This window comes from Dipodomys merriami, unplaced genomic scaffold (genome assembly GCF_024711535.1).
Source record: "Dipodomys merriami isolate MVZ:Mamm:240054 unplaced genomic scaffold, mDipMer1.0.p SCAF_5, whole genome shotgun sequence".
NCBI lineage: Eukaryota > Metazoa > Chordata > Mammalia > Rodentia > Heteromyidae > Dipodomys > Dipodomys merriami.
Window position 1 is genome coordinate 67001512 of NW_027206068.1, and position 15498 is coordinate 67017009.

The 15498-nt window shown below is 45.7% G+C and overlaps 1 protein-coding gene across 1 annotated transcript in view; it reads right to left on the minus strand.

Moving 5' to 3' along the window:
• Nucleotides 1-460: 460 nt before the first annotated feature.
• Nucleotides 461-15498, minus strand: part of Creb3l2 (cAMP responsive element binding protein 3 like 2) — a 112272-nt gene continuing 97234 nt past the window's right edge. Inside the window, exons 9-12 of the mRNA XM_069996862.1 lie at nucleotides 10046-10145; nucleotides 9647-9773; nucleotides 7852-8068; nucleotides 461-5526 (exon numbers count right to left, since the gene is read on the minus strand). Of these exons, the coding sequence (XP_069852963.1) occupies nucleotides 5451-5526; nucleotides 7852-8068; nucleotides 9647-9773; nucleotides 10046-10145 (520 nt within the window). The 3' untranslated portion in view covers nucleotides 461-5450. The remainder of the gene's footprint in view (nucleotides 5527-7851; nucleotides 8069-9646; nucleotides 9774-10045; nucleotides 10146-15498) is intronic.

Genomic DNA, 15498 nt, shown 5'->3' on the forward strand with positions numbered 1-15498 from the left:
ATTGACCTTTATTCACCATTTCATCAGAATTTCTGGAGCATGAATCTGAGTCCAGCCTCCTCCACAAAAGCTCACACGAAGAAGGAAAATTCTTGTCTGGCTCAAGGCCAGAACATCCTCTCCCTGAGCATTCAGACACAGGGAAAGAAAATCAAATCCGCAGACTTTGGGAATCTAGTTAGGGCACAGTTGTAGGAGATATGGAAAACAACAGGGCGGCTGAGTGACTCTCTAGAGAAAACTGTCTCTTCCTGTCCTTGCCTACAAAGAACAATTACATTCCCCAATATTCCTCCAACTGAGCAAAACATCACAGGCAAATTGCCAGTTGTGTCTCTTCTTGCCGTTTGGCTAAATAATCAGGAAACAATAGTTAGGCACACATGCACAAATCCAGGCTCACAAGAAAGGCAAAGCACTTTTAAAACCACGTTACCAGAGTTTTAAAGATGGGGCAACATTTTACTATTTAAGAAAAAAAATATTTATTTGCAAGAAATGGAAATACAAATGCATTACAATGACAATTTATTTTTTTTCAACTAAGTACAAGAATTCTACAAAGCTTTTTTTTTTGGTATTTACTTAGCTATAATAAAGAATAAGAGGCCATAAAAACAGCAGTAGGACAGATAACAGACTCACAACGCACTCAGATTTAAAGGCTGTGGAGCTATATAGTGTGTTACAAGACAGAAGAAAGCTTGGCTGTCAGTATAGACAGTAAAGCTGGCTCGTGATTACAAGTCCAGGGTCTGTTCACCACTGTGTAGCAAAGGCAAGCTCATGGTGCATCCCAGAGCGCTGGCTTTCCCCGGACTTTATCTGAAAGGGAGATCTTTGAAGCAGTGTAGGCCATGGGTGCAAAAAGAAAAGAAGTTTATGATCCCACTCAGCTGGCGGTGCGTAAAGGATGGAGCAACAAAAGGAAGCTGAGACCCTTGGCTTCCTTTTTACCCAGCCTGCTCACTGAAACTCAGAGGAGCCTGGATGGCCAGAGAAGACCATGTGGAGGCCACTCTGGCAGAAGGCTCCAGAACCCAGCAATGTATGTATAGCGGGGTAACGGGGGTGGGGGAAGCCTGAAGGGTTAGCCCTCCCAGAAGAACCTGCTTAACCTGTCTTACAAATGGCTGTACCCCCCAAATCCCAGAGTTCTTTACCCATCTCATAGTAGCCTGTCACCCTTATTTCTGTATCCACCAAATTAAAAAGACCTAAAATATATTTAACACATTATTCAACACCTTGGTATGTCTTCAAGAAATATCATTTCACTTCCTTATAGAAACCAAGACCAAAATAAGGCATTCCTGAATTTCAGGTTGCCCCAAATAGTCAAATAGCTTTTTCCTCTCCTGTGGTTAAGGGCTGATCCCTTGACCCCAGAGGTAGGGAGCTTTAATCCTCCAATGGGCCAGGTTCCTTTGCACTCAGAAAATGCTGGGCAGGGAGGATTTAGCAGGACTTTAATCCTGGCTGACCATTTTTGTGATGTGATTGCTCCTCTACAAAATGGGGAATGGGATTTTCCTAATGGAAAATGTTTCTTTGCTCCAGATGTACAAATCTAATAATGGTTCACTCCTAGGAAACTGATTTTGAGCCTTTGGAAAAGCTTCTTTTCCCATTTCCCCCAAAATTCACTTCAATCTAATTCTATAAAGCTATATATATATAACATTTTCCAGGGATGAGGACTTCCTCAGTCATCCTGGATTCAAATGTAAGGCACATGTGAGACACAATTGAGTACCTAAGAGGAATGTACATGAGTAAGAGAGACAGACAGACAGAAGAGACAGAGACAGAGACACAGAACTAGTACTTAAGTCTTTTGACTAACTACTGCTTAACTTGAGGTTTCCTCTGTCCATTCAAGAATAAGGTTCCCTCTTATTTCCCAGCATTTCCTAAGGCCTCAGGCAGGTCCTTCCTTATTAAAACTAAAAAGTCACCAGGTACCGGTGGCTCATGCCTGTGATCCTAGCTACTCAGGAGGCTGAGATCTGAGGATCCTAGTTCAAAGCCAACCTGGGCAGGAAAATCCATGAAACTCTTACCTTCAATTAACTAGCAAAAAGCAGAGAATGGTACTGTGGCTCAAAGTGATAGAGCAAAAGCTTAGGGACTGCACCCAGGCCCTGAGTTCAAGCCCAAAGACCAGCAAAAATAAAACAAAACAATAAGAAGAAAAAAGAACCCTGAAAAGTCCAAGAAGAAATGAATGAATGAATAAGTAATCTGGAATCTGGTATTCATCGTTGGGTTGGTAAATATGTTGAACTGAAAGCTACTTTTCCAATCTTCAAATGAGTTCTCTAAATCAAACTCCTTTCTAATAGCCCAAAGGTTATCTAATTTTGGCAACAAGGCCCACCTCCACCTCCTGCCAGGAGAGGAGCAACTCAGCTCAGGTGTCAGAGTTTTACAGAACACTTTCTGGGAGCGAGACAGACACCAGAGTCCTAATCCTTCACTGTCTTTCTCCACACTGGCACTGAGGCCTCTCATTTATGGGGTCCAAGTCATAGCACAGAGGTGGGAGTTGTAAAACAGAACCATCGCAGGCCAGGGGAGGGATTGATTACTCAGCTTCAGTCCATTGTAATCGAAGCAAGAAAAGAGGGAATACCGGTGCACATGATGGGAAATCCTAGAACAAGCAGATTTAGTGTGTTGGCTTCTGGTTTCTGAAATAGTTTCATTTTTTTTTTTCTAAATTTAAGTTCAAGCTCTCTCTCTGAATTCATGGTTATCTTCAGAGTGAATCATGAATTATTCACTGGTCTACACGTCTGGTTCCACAGTGGAAAAAAAAATCTACTCATATTGGGGGCTTAACCTTTGACCAGAAAGCAAACACACCTCATAAATGATGTGGAACCAATCTGGTGTTAGGTGACACTTCTGTGACCTCCTGAGCTTCAAGGCTCCATTCACCTTTCTCACACCCAAACCAGGGTGGAGGGCAGAGGTTTTCTTCTTAAAATAGCAACACCTGCTCTTGGAAACCCTCTTACAGGGCCATTGAGTTCTCTGGCTCATGTCCCATGTCTCTAGTTACAGATTCTGCGCTGGAACAAGCTTTCCCAGAGAAAATGTCCTGCTGTATGTAGAGAGAGTGATAGCCAACAAGAGATGAAAATTAAATCCTCAAAGAACTAAGAACTAAGGCCAGATGTTTCCTTTTCCTTCTCCCTCCTCATTCAAGAGTGGAGTTTCTACCAGGGCTATTTTCAGGTGACTTAAAACCCTGTTTGGTTCAATTGCAACCGTCAGATGGGCTGATCCATAACCTCACTTCTGCCCCTTACCTTTTCCTATTGTCCTAGGACTATTTAATTCTGGAGTTCTTGCCTTCTGGGGGGAGGGGGGTGTCCCACTGATGGTCTATGTGCGACAGGGACCTGGCATTTTACAGAAGACATGAATCAACTGCGGTCTGTGGGACAGGAGCCAGATACAAGAGGACCAAGTGCCCGAGAAAATGGAGTGCAGGGAAGTGAGAAGCAGAAGCAGAGGTGCCCGGCGCCCTCTCTACCCCACCAGCCCAGATGTCCCAGCCTGCCCTGTCCTGGTCCATGTAAGGGAGGGACGGCAGAGCTGTCAGCCCACAGGAGTCCTGCCATGACTCTGACACACAGCATGAGCAGCTTAGTTTTCTTCCTAGTCAGGAACCTTCCCCACAAATGTGGGAAGACCACTCCCTACCGTGTCTCCAAATGGATCCAGGCTGATGACGTAGGAAACCATTAGTGGGGGCTGAGGGCAAAAAGCTAGTGATACCAAATCCTGTCCCTCAGTATGGAAAGGAAGGCCTGGTGTGGGTGTAACCTCTCTTAATGGAGGCTCCAATGACCAGTAGACGGTTAGATGATGATGGTGGTGATAATGCTGTATGTTTGTGTGTGTGTGTGTGTGTGTGTGTGTGTGTGTGTGTGTGTGTGTGTGTGTGTGTGTGTACGAGAGACAGAGACAGAGGGACAGAGACAGAAAGAGAAGCCAAAGCTAAAGGCCCTTCAGCTGCTACTAAAATAAAATAGAAAATGTAAGCATACTTCCTATACAAAGTCTTTTACAAACTGGGGGGGGGGGGACACATCAAGGGAGTCTTCTATCTAATACAATAAAAAGGCAATTTCCATTTCTTCTTCGTATGAAAGAGGAAAGATTTTCACTATAAAAGTTACTTTTAATCATTTCAAACAAAAATAAAAAGTAGGTTGGGGATTAGGTTATGTCTCTTTGGGTGAGCTGCAAAGTAGCCAGACCTGACTACAGAAAGGTCAAGACAGCGGATGCTCCGACGTCCCCTTGGTTAAGGCGGGCAGAGGGAAGGCAGGGTACAGGGAGGAAAGGCCTGGCAGGTGTGGAGGACAAGCTGTCAGCCATGCCTGCTGACAGAGACAGCGCTTCTCTGCTTCTTCTTGTCTCTCTGGAGAGAGAAAGCAACAGGCCACAGAGCCCCGGCTCTGAGCAAGCCATCGCTCTACCATTCCTTCTTAGTCCGTCCACGAGGGAGACACAGGCTTCAGGGAACTTCTCAGTAATAATTACTTCCTAGGCCTCCAATTTAAAGGAGAGAGAAAGAGAGAAGGAAACAAACAAACAAATCATCTGGGCAAACTGAGGCACTCACAGCCACGCTCCACTGCCACGGGAGACCTGGCTACCGTGGAGGGAGGGCGACACTGAGTCACTTCAGTGGGGTCACGGGCGGGGAGCCTCAGTAAGCTAATAAATACTATTTACACGTGGGGAGGGGAAGCCAGGGAGATACAACTAAGGTCCTTATTGGGAAGCAAATGAGGGAGATCCTACAAGCAATATGATGGGCAGGTCAGCCTGGAGGAGAAAAGCCTGATGATGCCTTCAGGCATTGCACTTGAGGCCTGAGTTTGCAAAGGAAGCCCCCTCTCTGTCTGCCCCAAGGGTACTGGAAGGCAGCGTGGAGGGAGGGTCCTGATGTGAGGCCCTGGCACACCCAGGGCTGAGGGGAGCAATCACACTAGAGGCCTAGTGTGAGCAAGGGAGAACCAGAATCAGTGCTTTGCCAAATCCCATGGGGCTAGGGTCTGCGATGTCAACTGAATAAAAGTCATCTCTTCTTCCAAGAGGGGATGATCTCCGAGGGAGGAGAATCAGGCAGTATCTTTGGGCACGATGGATGGCAACAAGCCTGCTTGTCCCATCCGCCTGCCACCCCTACCTGAAACAATTTCCTATGGCAGTGAGAGAAAAGGGAGGGAGAGGCACTGGCTCCCTTCTCCATGAGAGCGAGGGGCAGACACACAAGCAGAACCCCAGGCCGGCCTCCCATCCCGAGCCACTAACACTCATCCCCGTGCTCTTCAACCTCCAATGGCAAAGAGGAAAAGCTAGTGACAGAGGTGATTTGGGGAAGTCAAGGTAGAGTTAGGGGAAGAAGGGAGATGGAGAAAGCATCACTAGAAGGTGGTGTTCACTCTTCTCTCCAGTTCTACCACTTTGAGAGTTTCATTCCCCTCCAGTTTGGCGCTGACCCTGTGAAGACAGGGGAAGGAGAAAGAACCATTAGTCACTGCTAGTGACAAGTCTCATGTGCCATCGTGTGATATAATCATTCCACAACCCTGTGGAATGACCCACATGGGCTTCTTGTCTTCTATCCTCCTAGTAGTTAGTTATTCTTTGCTCCCCAAATCTCTGGCTACCAGCCCATTCATTCACCTACACTCCTATCTTTATCCTTATTTGAGACAGGTGACACAGCCCAGGGAAGATACATTATGGTTCCATATTGACTGCTTATAAATTGCTTTAAATTATTCTATTTACGATTGGGTACCAGTGGCTGATGCCTGTAATCCTAGCTTCTCAGGAGGCTTAAGATCTGAGGATCATAGTTCAAAGACAGCTGGGACAGGAAAGTCTGTGAGACTTTCAGGTTCAGTTAACCACTCCCCCCCACACACAGAGCCAGAAGCGGAACTATGGCTCAAGTGGTAGAGTGCTAGCCTTGATCAACAAAGCTCATGACAGTGCTTCGGCCCCAAGTTTAAGCTCCAAGACCAGAACCAAAAAAAAAAAAGTATATATATTTTCTATGGATACTTAGTCCTATGATAAATTTGGGGAAGTTGACAATAAAAGGATATGAGCTGACCCCTGGTCTAGAGGAGCTACTCATCCAGATAAAGACTTTTAAGTAAAATAATTTGAAATAACATTAAATGTCTGAGAGGAAACAAATTATTGTCAAATTGTGTACCAGCCCCAGAGTCTCCCAGCTTTCAGATGAATCTTAGGAAGGCTCTGCTACGAGAAACAGATCATGGTATCATAGGTGAGTCTTCCAGAGGTTCCAGTGGTTGCTCCAGATTTCACCCGTGATGGGAATAAAAATTATGCCTTACTATGCCTTACTGTTTGAGAGTAGTCAAGAGGATTCATATGGTAGTATATTTAGGCTACCAAAGGCTCAAATAGTAAGCATTAGCAAATATTAAATATACATGTGCACTGCATATATATAAAAGTCCATGTAATTATGTATCACCTTCTAATTTGAGGCTAAGGAAAGAAAGTGAAGAATCTACAATGAAATCTTTCCCACTGGACTTGGAACATCCTCATGTCTGTGTTCACGATCACAGATCAGCTAAACTGCCACCCATTCACCACAGACTATACATCTCCCAGTGTATGCACACAATCCTTCCTGCACTGGACCATAGCCAGGTACCCAGGTACCTCCCCTACGAAAACAAGGCCTTGTGCTCATGTCAGCCTTTATCTCCCACAACTAAGAAAACCAACGCCTGGAAAATTGGGAATCAAATTTAGATTCTTTTCAATATGGGCACACATACACAAAAGTGCTGTCCCTCAATGGAAACTTCTAGGTTTATACAGGTTGAGTATCTCCGATTCAAAAGTGCAATGAAATACTGGAATGCTCCAGGGCCCTGTGCCAACAGGATGCCACCAGTGGGAAACGCCACACCTGACCTCCTGTGACCAGTCACAGTCAAAACAAAGGCTCACTACAAACGCTGGGTTAACAGACCAGGCTATGTGCAACAGGTGCACAGGAAAGACAGATGAATTTTATAAGGAAACTTTGGTCCCATCCCTAATATAATCTCTGGATGTATATGCAAGCATTTTAAAACCTGATAGGCTTCAAAATCTAAAGAAGACTCTGGCCTCAAGCTTTATTTTCAAATAAAGGATGCTTCATTTGTGTGAGCTGACATAGAAGTACATAATGATGTGCAACTTGACACTCACTTTCTGGTTGGGAGGGAGCTACCCAATGGAAGTGGTCTTTTTATGTTTTTTTCCGTTGCGGGGCTTGAACTCAGGGCCTAGGCACTGTCCCTGAGCTCTTTTGCTCAAGGCTAGCACTCTACCACTTTGAGTCACAGCACCACTTCTGGTTTTCTGGTGGTTAATTGGAGATTAGAGTCTCACAGACTTTCCTCCCATGCTGGCTTTGAAGCAAGATCCTCAGATCTCAGCCTCCTGAGTAGCTAGGATTGCAGGCATGAGCCGCTTGTACCCAGCTCTCTGGGAAATGGCCTTGAAGGTACATTTGCATAGCAAGCAGGCTGAGCTAAATGTTTACAATGTGGCCTTTGAAGGGCCCATTACTTGGGCCACAGCCACCAGCTCCAGGCTGAGGCTGTGGAGCTCAGGGTAGCCAGTGCCCAGCAATGGACTCTCCTCAGCGTCAGATCCTGGATGTGGGTGTTCAGAGAGCCAAGACGAGGAGCAAGCTGGGCCTGAGTTCAGACCCCCATGTCAGGTAGCCCTCAGCCTATCACCAGCCACTAAAGGAGCCTGATGCGCATGCACAGGACTTACAGGTGCTGCTGCAGCTCCAACAGCACGGACTTCTCCAAGCTGGTCTCATTTGAGATAATGAAATGAGTAAGTTCCATGTCTGGCAGGGGCTCCAGTGCTGATGCCCTGAACAGGGCAGAGCCTCTGTCCCAGCCCCCAAGCTCCCCATTTGAGGCTTGGCTGGATGGCTCCTCCAGGGAAGAATGCTCCTCATAGATCAGCAGGTTCCTGGATCTCACTGAGAACAGAGCAAAGAAACAAGGTGTCAGCAAAAGCCCACAGGAGACGAACATATCCTTTTACTCCCAAACCCCAGGGCAATTGTATTCTGGTTGCCCAGGACAAATAGTACCAGTCGGATCTGGCTTTCTGTAAAGGCTTCAGGGTTTCAGGGTTTCTGCATTGAAAAATTATACCAATTATACAGCACTAGGAAAAAAAAACCAGCAACAAAAAAGCAAATAAACATGAAGCCACAAACTTACTTTGAGATTGCAACTCCATTCCTTGCCTACCCATAATCACCTCAAGGGAAACAATTCATGAAAAAGGGGAGACAAGAATTTGGGGAAGTCCAGACCCAGCTAAAATAGGAAGCATTTTCTAATGAGGAGGGAGATGAAAGCTTGGGGCATTTTCAATCAGAATCTGGAAGGAAGATGCAAAAGCAAAGCCATCAATCAGAGGACAGAGACGATCTCTTTTTTTCCATAGGACAGTCAGTCACCTGGCTAGATGGTCCTGTAGCAATGTTCCCAGAAACTATGATTCTACTGGCTTTCAATAGCTAGACAGATCTCCCTTTGGGGAAAAGATTTCCCTACAGGTCTTGAAATTTCTTGTATTGGAATTCCAGTGCTTCTGTTACCTATCTGACAATCATACACCTGCCCGGTGCAGAGTACCGATGCTCCAGAATGGCAAAACTGTCCCTACTTCAAACCCCATGCCTGACCCATCACCCTTCTATTTCCTAAACACTTCAAGAGATCCTTGATCTACATGAGATTATTATACACTTCTCATATAACACCCGAGTCTCCAAATTCTAACTCTTGGGCTTAATGTTTTGTAAGACAGAGCCTTTTGTTTCATTTTATAAACTCTTATGATGGTAACACTCAATTCCCAAAGTGGAGGCAGAAACACAGGAGCTTTCTTAAAATGTCACAGAAGAAAAAAAAAAAAAAGAAAAAGAAGAAAAAGAAGAAGAAAAAAAAAAATGTCACAGAAGGCTCAGTGTTCTTCTTATCTTGCCCCCTCCTCAAACCCACATGCATCCCTTATCAGAGCTCAAGAACAGGGTGTCAGAATTTACTGAGGAACAGAGACTAGAGAGCAGCTTGCAAATGGTGCTCTTGGAGGGTCTGAGGGATTTTTCAGTGCTGCCCCAGCATGGTAGGTGAGGGACGCAGGAAACAGCGCCAGGTGCCCAAGGCACACACCTGAAATCCTAGCTACTCAAGAGGCTGAGATCTGAGGATTGCAATTTGAAGTCACCCTGGCCAGAACAGTCTATGAGACTCTTCTCTCTGATTAACTAGCAAAAAGCCAGAAGTGTTAGTGTGGCTCAAGTGGTAGAGTTTAGAGGGAAAAAGCTAGAGGACAGTGCTCTGGCCCTGAGTTCAAGCTCTAGTATTGGCATGAGAGAAAGAAAAGGGGTGGGGTGGGGGTACACAGAGCCTGTCATGTGCAAATGGAAAAGCTCCACTTCTGCCATTTTTACCGACTTTTACAAAAGACTCCAGAAAGCTGGGAGACTTAGATCCAAAGAAACAAACCAAGTTATCTCTCAAGTAGCTGGGTGCTCTCTTACCGACAGAGGCTGCGTACGGCTCTGACAAGGAGTGCTGGTTGGGCAGAGCCATCTTGGTCGCAGAAGGATAGGGTCCATAGCCTTGAAAGAAGCTGCCGAATGCAACAGCGAAGCACAGCACAACCACCTGCAGGGAGGGGAGAGGACATGGGAGCTGTGAACTCCAGGCTCTGAAAGATTGATCTATAGACAGCCCACATCCAGGATAATGGGGGGTGGGGAGAACTGGGCCATCTATCAGGAGACAAAATGCACTCTCTGGTCACATGCATCTGGAGGTATCTAGAGAAACAGCCTGGGAGCAGGCTGCATCGCCTGTGTAGCCGCAAGGTGGGAGACCCAGGGAAACAAGGCGCCGGCCAGGGGCAAGTCACTGGGTCATTCTTTGGGGAAACTTACCATAAGGCAGGTCCCAGTCTGCGTGCCTGCCAACTTGCAGGTGCGAGAAACCTTCCCCATCACCAAAGTCTGAAGCTTCTGGAGTTGCTGAAGGAGAGTCCTGCCAATGGTGACAAGGAAAGGTTAGAAAAACAACATGGGAGATGGCCTTCCCTTTGCTGACCCTCCACACAGGACACTGAAGGTGACTGAAAGGTATCCGCAGAGCTCACTGGAGCTCAGCCTCAGCCTCAGCAACACCTTAATGGCTTGCCCTGTTCTTGTACTGCTCTGAGCAAGAGGAGAGTGCTCCAAATGGCCCCTGACAGGCTGAGACGTGTTTATCTGCCTTTGAGAAGAAAGAAAAGGTTACATGCTGGCTGGACGTTGGATGGCGAATCTGTTCAGCAAGTTCATGCCCTGCTCCCAATTTCTACCTTACATTCTAACTCCCAATGCGATGGTCGCGGAGGTGTCTTTGGGAGGTGACTAGATGAGGACCCCCCACGATTGGCCCCTCACAAGGGGCTGCATGTGAGGACAGAGGTAGAAGGAGCTTCCTGTAAAGCCGGAAACAGCCGCAATCCCACCAGGTACCAAAAGCTGCCAGCACCTTCATCTTGGATTTCCCAGTCTCCAGACCCATGAGAAACAAATTCCTACTGTTTATAAAGCTGTTCAGCCTCTGATATTTTCCTATGGCAGCCTGAACAACTGGAGGTGGCGGTGATTAAAGGAGGCTTGGGTGAGAAACATGGATGAAGACTTAGAGGAAAAATGCAAAGAGGAAAGGGAAACGATCACCAGAGAACAAGTGAAGGAGGGGCAGAGAGGGTAGCTATGACTGCAAATGGCAACAGCATCACCACAGAAAAACAGACATTTGGATAGGAGATGGATGATGGAGAGAGAGACAGCGACAGAGACAGAGACAGAGACAGAGATGAGAGAGAGACAGAGACAGACAGAGACAGAGACAGAGACAGAGAGAGAGAAAGAGAGAGAAAAGAGAGAGGGAGAGAGGCGGAGAGGGAGAAAGAGAGAGGGAGAGAGAGAGAGAGAGAGAGAGAGAGACAGACAGACAGACAGACAGACAGACAGACAGACAGACAGACAGACAGACAGACAACCAAGACAGACAGACAGACAACACACACAGGAGCAAATCATCCAAAGACAGGAAACTGACAGTTTTGGAATATATGGAATTGGAATCTTGGAAAGCAAGTCTATGAAACACAATGATCTTTCTCCAGGAAATGACAGAAAACGGTAGAATAAAATAATAGTTTCTCTTCCAGGTTGGGCAATTCTGCATCCCCTTAAAAGGGAAAGGTTTAAGGATGAAGACAACTTCCTATGCTCTATGTGACATCAGACACAGAAAGAACAGAGACAAAACTCTACATCAGTCCGTGACAGCAAGGCGTTGCCAGGAGTCTGACAACACACCCTCACGCATGAGAGCATCTTGGAGGAATTCTGCAAAAGGCATTATGTAAAGAGCTGACACCACTCCCCACTCTCATATCTCTTTTGCAAAGTACAGTTTACCAGCAGATGCAGTTTCTTGAGTTCCAGTGATTCTCAGAAAAAAAAAAAATCCATCTAGTGACGCCATATTAGAGAGCCACATCTGCTAGAAAACACTAGCAAATCACCTGTTTGCAGAACTCTGGCCTGTCATCGCTAACTTGCTTCCCTCAAGAGTGATCGAAGGCCGCCAACACAAACAGGCTTTTCCAGGGTTTGCAACTTCTCCCCTAGCAAATACAAATGCAGAACGTTCTCTCCATTTAAGCAAATGAAGGGCAGGGTGGCCTTAAGAATGATTTTGCTTTGACTAGTTTTAAATGGATAAGAATGGTTGGAGAATTACAGCGGCCCTGCACAGACAGTGGGAGCCTACTGTACTCCTAAACCCCTGTGTGGGCCCAACCATGACATACTTCTGCCTTGAATAATTTTAAGAAAGCAGAATCTTTCATCACAATAATCTGTATCATTAATTTAATTTGTTTAAGGTGGGAAGCCTTTTTGTGTGCTCAGTTGTACAATTATTTCTTTTGTTTCTGATTATATAGAAGTATGATGGCAAGTAGGTTACACTTGATTTATGTTTGCATATATGAAGTAGGATAGGTTTGGAAAGCATTCTATATGTTACTCGAGGCTGAGAAATAATGATGGCATGACTATTTCCAATCCTGCTGAAAGAAAAACCAATGGTGGGAGAGATGGGGAAGATCAGTGGAACAGGTAATCAAGGTATGTTGCACTCGTGAATTGATAAGACTCTGTACGACTACTTATAGGTAAAAAATTGTTTTAAGTTTCCAACAAAATGGTCTGATGATGCAGTACCATTATTATTCCCTGGATCAAACATTTTTTCTCTTCTCCCAGGATTTCTCTACAACACATCCCTCTTCCCCATCAGCATGGTGCCCGTGTGTGTGTGTGTGTGTGTGTGTGCGTGCGTGCGTGCGTGCGTGCGTGTGTGTGTGTGTGTGTGTGTGTGTGTGTGTATGTCAGTGTCAGTCCTGGGGCTTGAAATCAGAGCCTAGGATGCTGTCACTGAGCTTTTTCGCTCAAGCACTCTACTATTTGAGCCAAAGCTCTGCTTCCAGCTTTTTCTTGGTTAATTGGAGATAAGAGTCTCATGGACTTTCCTTCTCAGCCTGGCTTCGAACTGCGATCCTCAGATCTCAGCCTCCTCAGTAGCTAGGATCACAGGTATGAGCCACCAGTGCCCAGTGCCTGGCACCCTTTTAACACTGGAAGCTGAGTCATGGAGCCCAACTACTTCTTGAGTAATATCCCTTCTCACAGAACCCAGATTAGACTGGCTCAGCCCAGACTGGACTGACCACATCTGGGATTCCAGCCCCCCAAGTCCTTACTAGGTTCCCTCTGCTGGCATCTCTGGAAGTCCCAGGGCAGACACAGACAGGTGAGTGCCCAGATCAGACCCGATGGTACACATGCCATCATCTTCCACGATATCAGTTCTTAGCTGCCGGCTAAGCTATGGCAAGAGTCTTCTCTCCTTCCTTGGTCTGCTTAAGAGTCACTCTTTCACGTGATGGCTGCAGCTTCTGCGGGGCCTTTCAGCTCTGCACGGGACACGCCTGCTGGTCTCAGCGTGCTGCAGCTCAGCTGTCTTCTGTGAAGGAGTGGGCAGGGCCCTCTTTCCATCAGATGGGGGTCTTTCCAGATGTTATTTTCGCTCCCAAGTAGTTGATTTGACAGTGAAACCATCCTTTCTATTTAATTCTTCTTCTTTTTAAACCAATAGTCCCTGTTGACCAGCAAACATTCCACACTTCCTCTCTGCCCATCTCTGGCTCTTTGCCTGGTCTAATTTAGAGTGTGAAATGCTGAGAAAACAAATTGCATGCAGTACTTGGCTTCCCCGTCCTCTTCTGATTTCTGGGGAGATGGTGGAGCTCATTCTCCATTCGCTACCATCCCAGAAGGCACTGCGGTCTCTCCTGTAAAGAGACTCTCAGCAGGTCAGCCCCTCCTCAAGCCCACTCAGGAATGCCCAAGGTGAAGATAAGACACATTTCCTGTCCCACTCAGCTCCAGGTACAACGTGCTACACGTCTGGAACCGTTTTCCCACTGGAGACAGCAGGAAAAGCTCTGTGCTCACTAATGTAGAGTGCTTCGCTTGGCATTCGTATGCACAGCTTTCGCAAACTCAGATGATTATATGCTGATTCCACGGCAAATGAAAAATAGTCGTTTAATGGTCCTTGATTTCTCACAGTTTATAATCCAGCTCCTTAAGATGAGCAAACACGTAGTTTTAAAATACGTATTTTGCAGTTGGGGATTTGGGTGGGATGCCACAGTGATTGATAATGTGCTGTTTGCTGTGTGTTTGCGTGCTTGGCTTGGTGAAGGTAAAATGAACTCATGGTGGAAATGAAAACACTCCAGCAGCATCTCCAGAGCCTCTCTCCAGAGTCAAGTGGATTGCTCTGTGTTGTGTAGAGGAGTGGGAAACCTTTCTGTACCCAGCCTTTGGTGAGCTGGGCCTTTTTCCAGATGGTACCAGGGTCCTGGTATCTTGGCTCCAGAGCCAGAAGGTGTTTTTTTTTTTAATCAACAGTCTCTGCTTACTAGCAAATATGCCACACTTCCCTGCCCACCCCAGCTCCATGCCTGGTCTTTAAAGTCTGAACTCTCACGTTGCCTTGTGGAGTAATTTGAATTTAAGGAAGCAAGATCATTCATCCCATGAATTAATGAAGGCTTCAGTTTAAGGAAAGAAACCCTGATGCCCCACCTAGTCACATGTGCAAAATGTAGGAAGAAGAGCATTTAAGTCTGACCCATCCACCACGCCCAATGTTTAACTAGGTTCTTATGATCAAATAAAGTTTGGGAAATTCATATGTATTCAAAATCTCATAAAATTAATAGTGACTGAGTTCTAGGAATTAAATATACGTGTGTGTGTGTGTATGTATGTGTGTATGTGTGTGTATGTGTGTGTGTGTGTGTGTGTATGACACACACACACACACATACATATGCCATTACCAGGGCTTGAACTCAAGGCTTTGCACTCTTTTTGTTTTGTTTTGTCAATCATAGGGGTTAACTTGGAGCCTGGGCGCTGTCCCTCAGCTCTTCAAATTAAGGCTAGTGCCCTACCATTTGAGCTACAGCACCACTTCCAGCTTTTTTTGCTTATATGGTGCTGAGGAATCCAACCCAGGGCCTTATGCATGCAAGGCAAGCGTTCTACCATGGAGACAAGTTCCCAGACCAAGGCCTTGTACTCTTGATGAGCTGTTTCACTCACAGTTGGTACTCTACTACTTGAGCCATACTTCCACTTCTGTTTTTTTGTTTTGTTTTTTTGTTTTTTTTTTGCTGGCTAAGTGGATTTAATAGTCTTCTGGTTTACTTGCCTGGGCTAGCTCTGAACTGGAATCCTCAGATCTCAGTCTTCTGAGTAGCTAGGATCACGTTGTGAGCCACTAGCCCCCAGGTAGGAACTGCATATATTAAAACACTAAACAGTTGTCTCAGTCACAGAACTCCTAAGTAGAAGCACAGTACCTCAGACAATGATCTAATACAATGAGCAACCAAATACTTCTTAAATAGATTTTTTTTGCAAATCCAGTCACATGAACATTATATTATCTACAGCTCAATGGAGAGATATTTAATGCTCATCATTAGATATGAAAATGTGACCATTAAAAAGGACCAAGCCACAGTAGGAGGAGCTAAGCAAACACACAGGCACATAAAGAGCCAGGACTACACCCAGCCCAATGACAACGAGATACAACTAACAAAGTTGTAGTAAGAAAACAAAAACTATAAGGATGGTACCTCTTAGATATACCAGAGACACAATGCAGGTGATCAACAGAAGAACCTGGAATGCTCCCTTGACCTACTTCAGGGGTCAGAAGTCAAAGACAGGCTTAACTTAGAAAAAGTAGA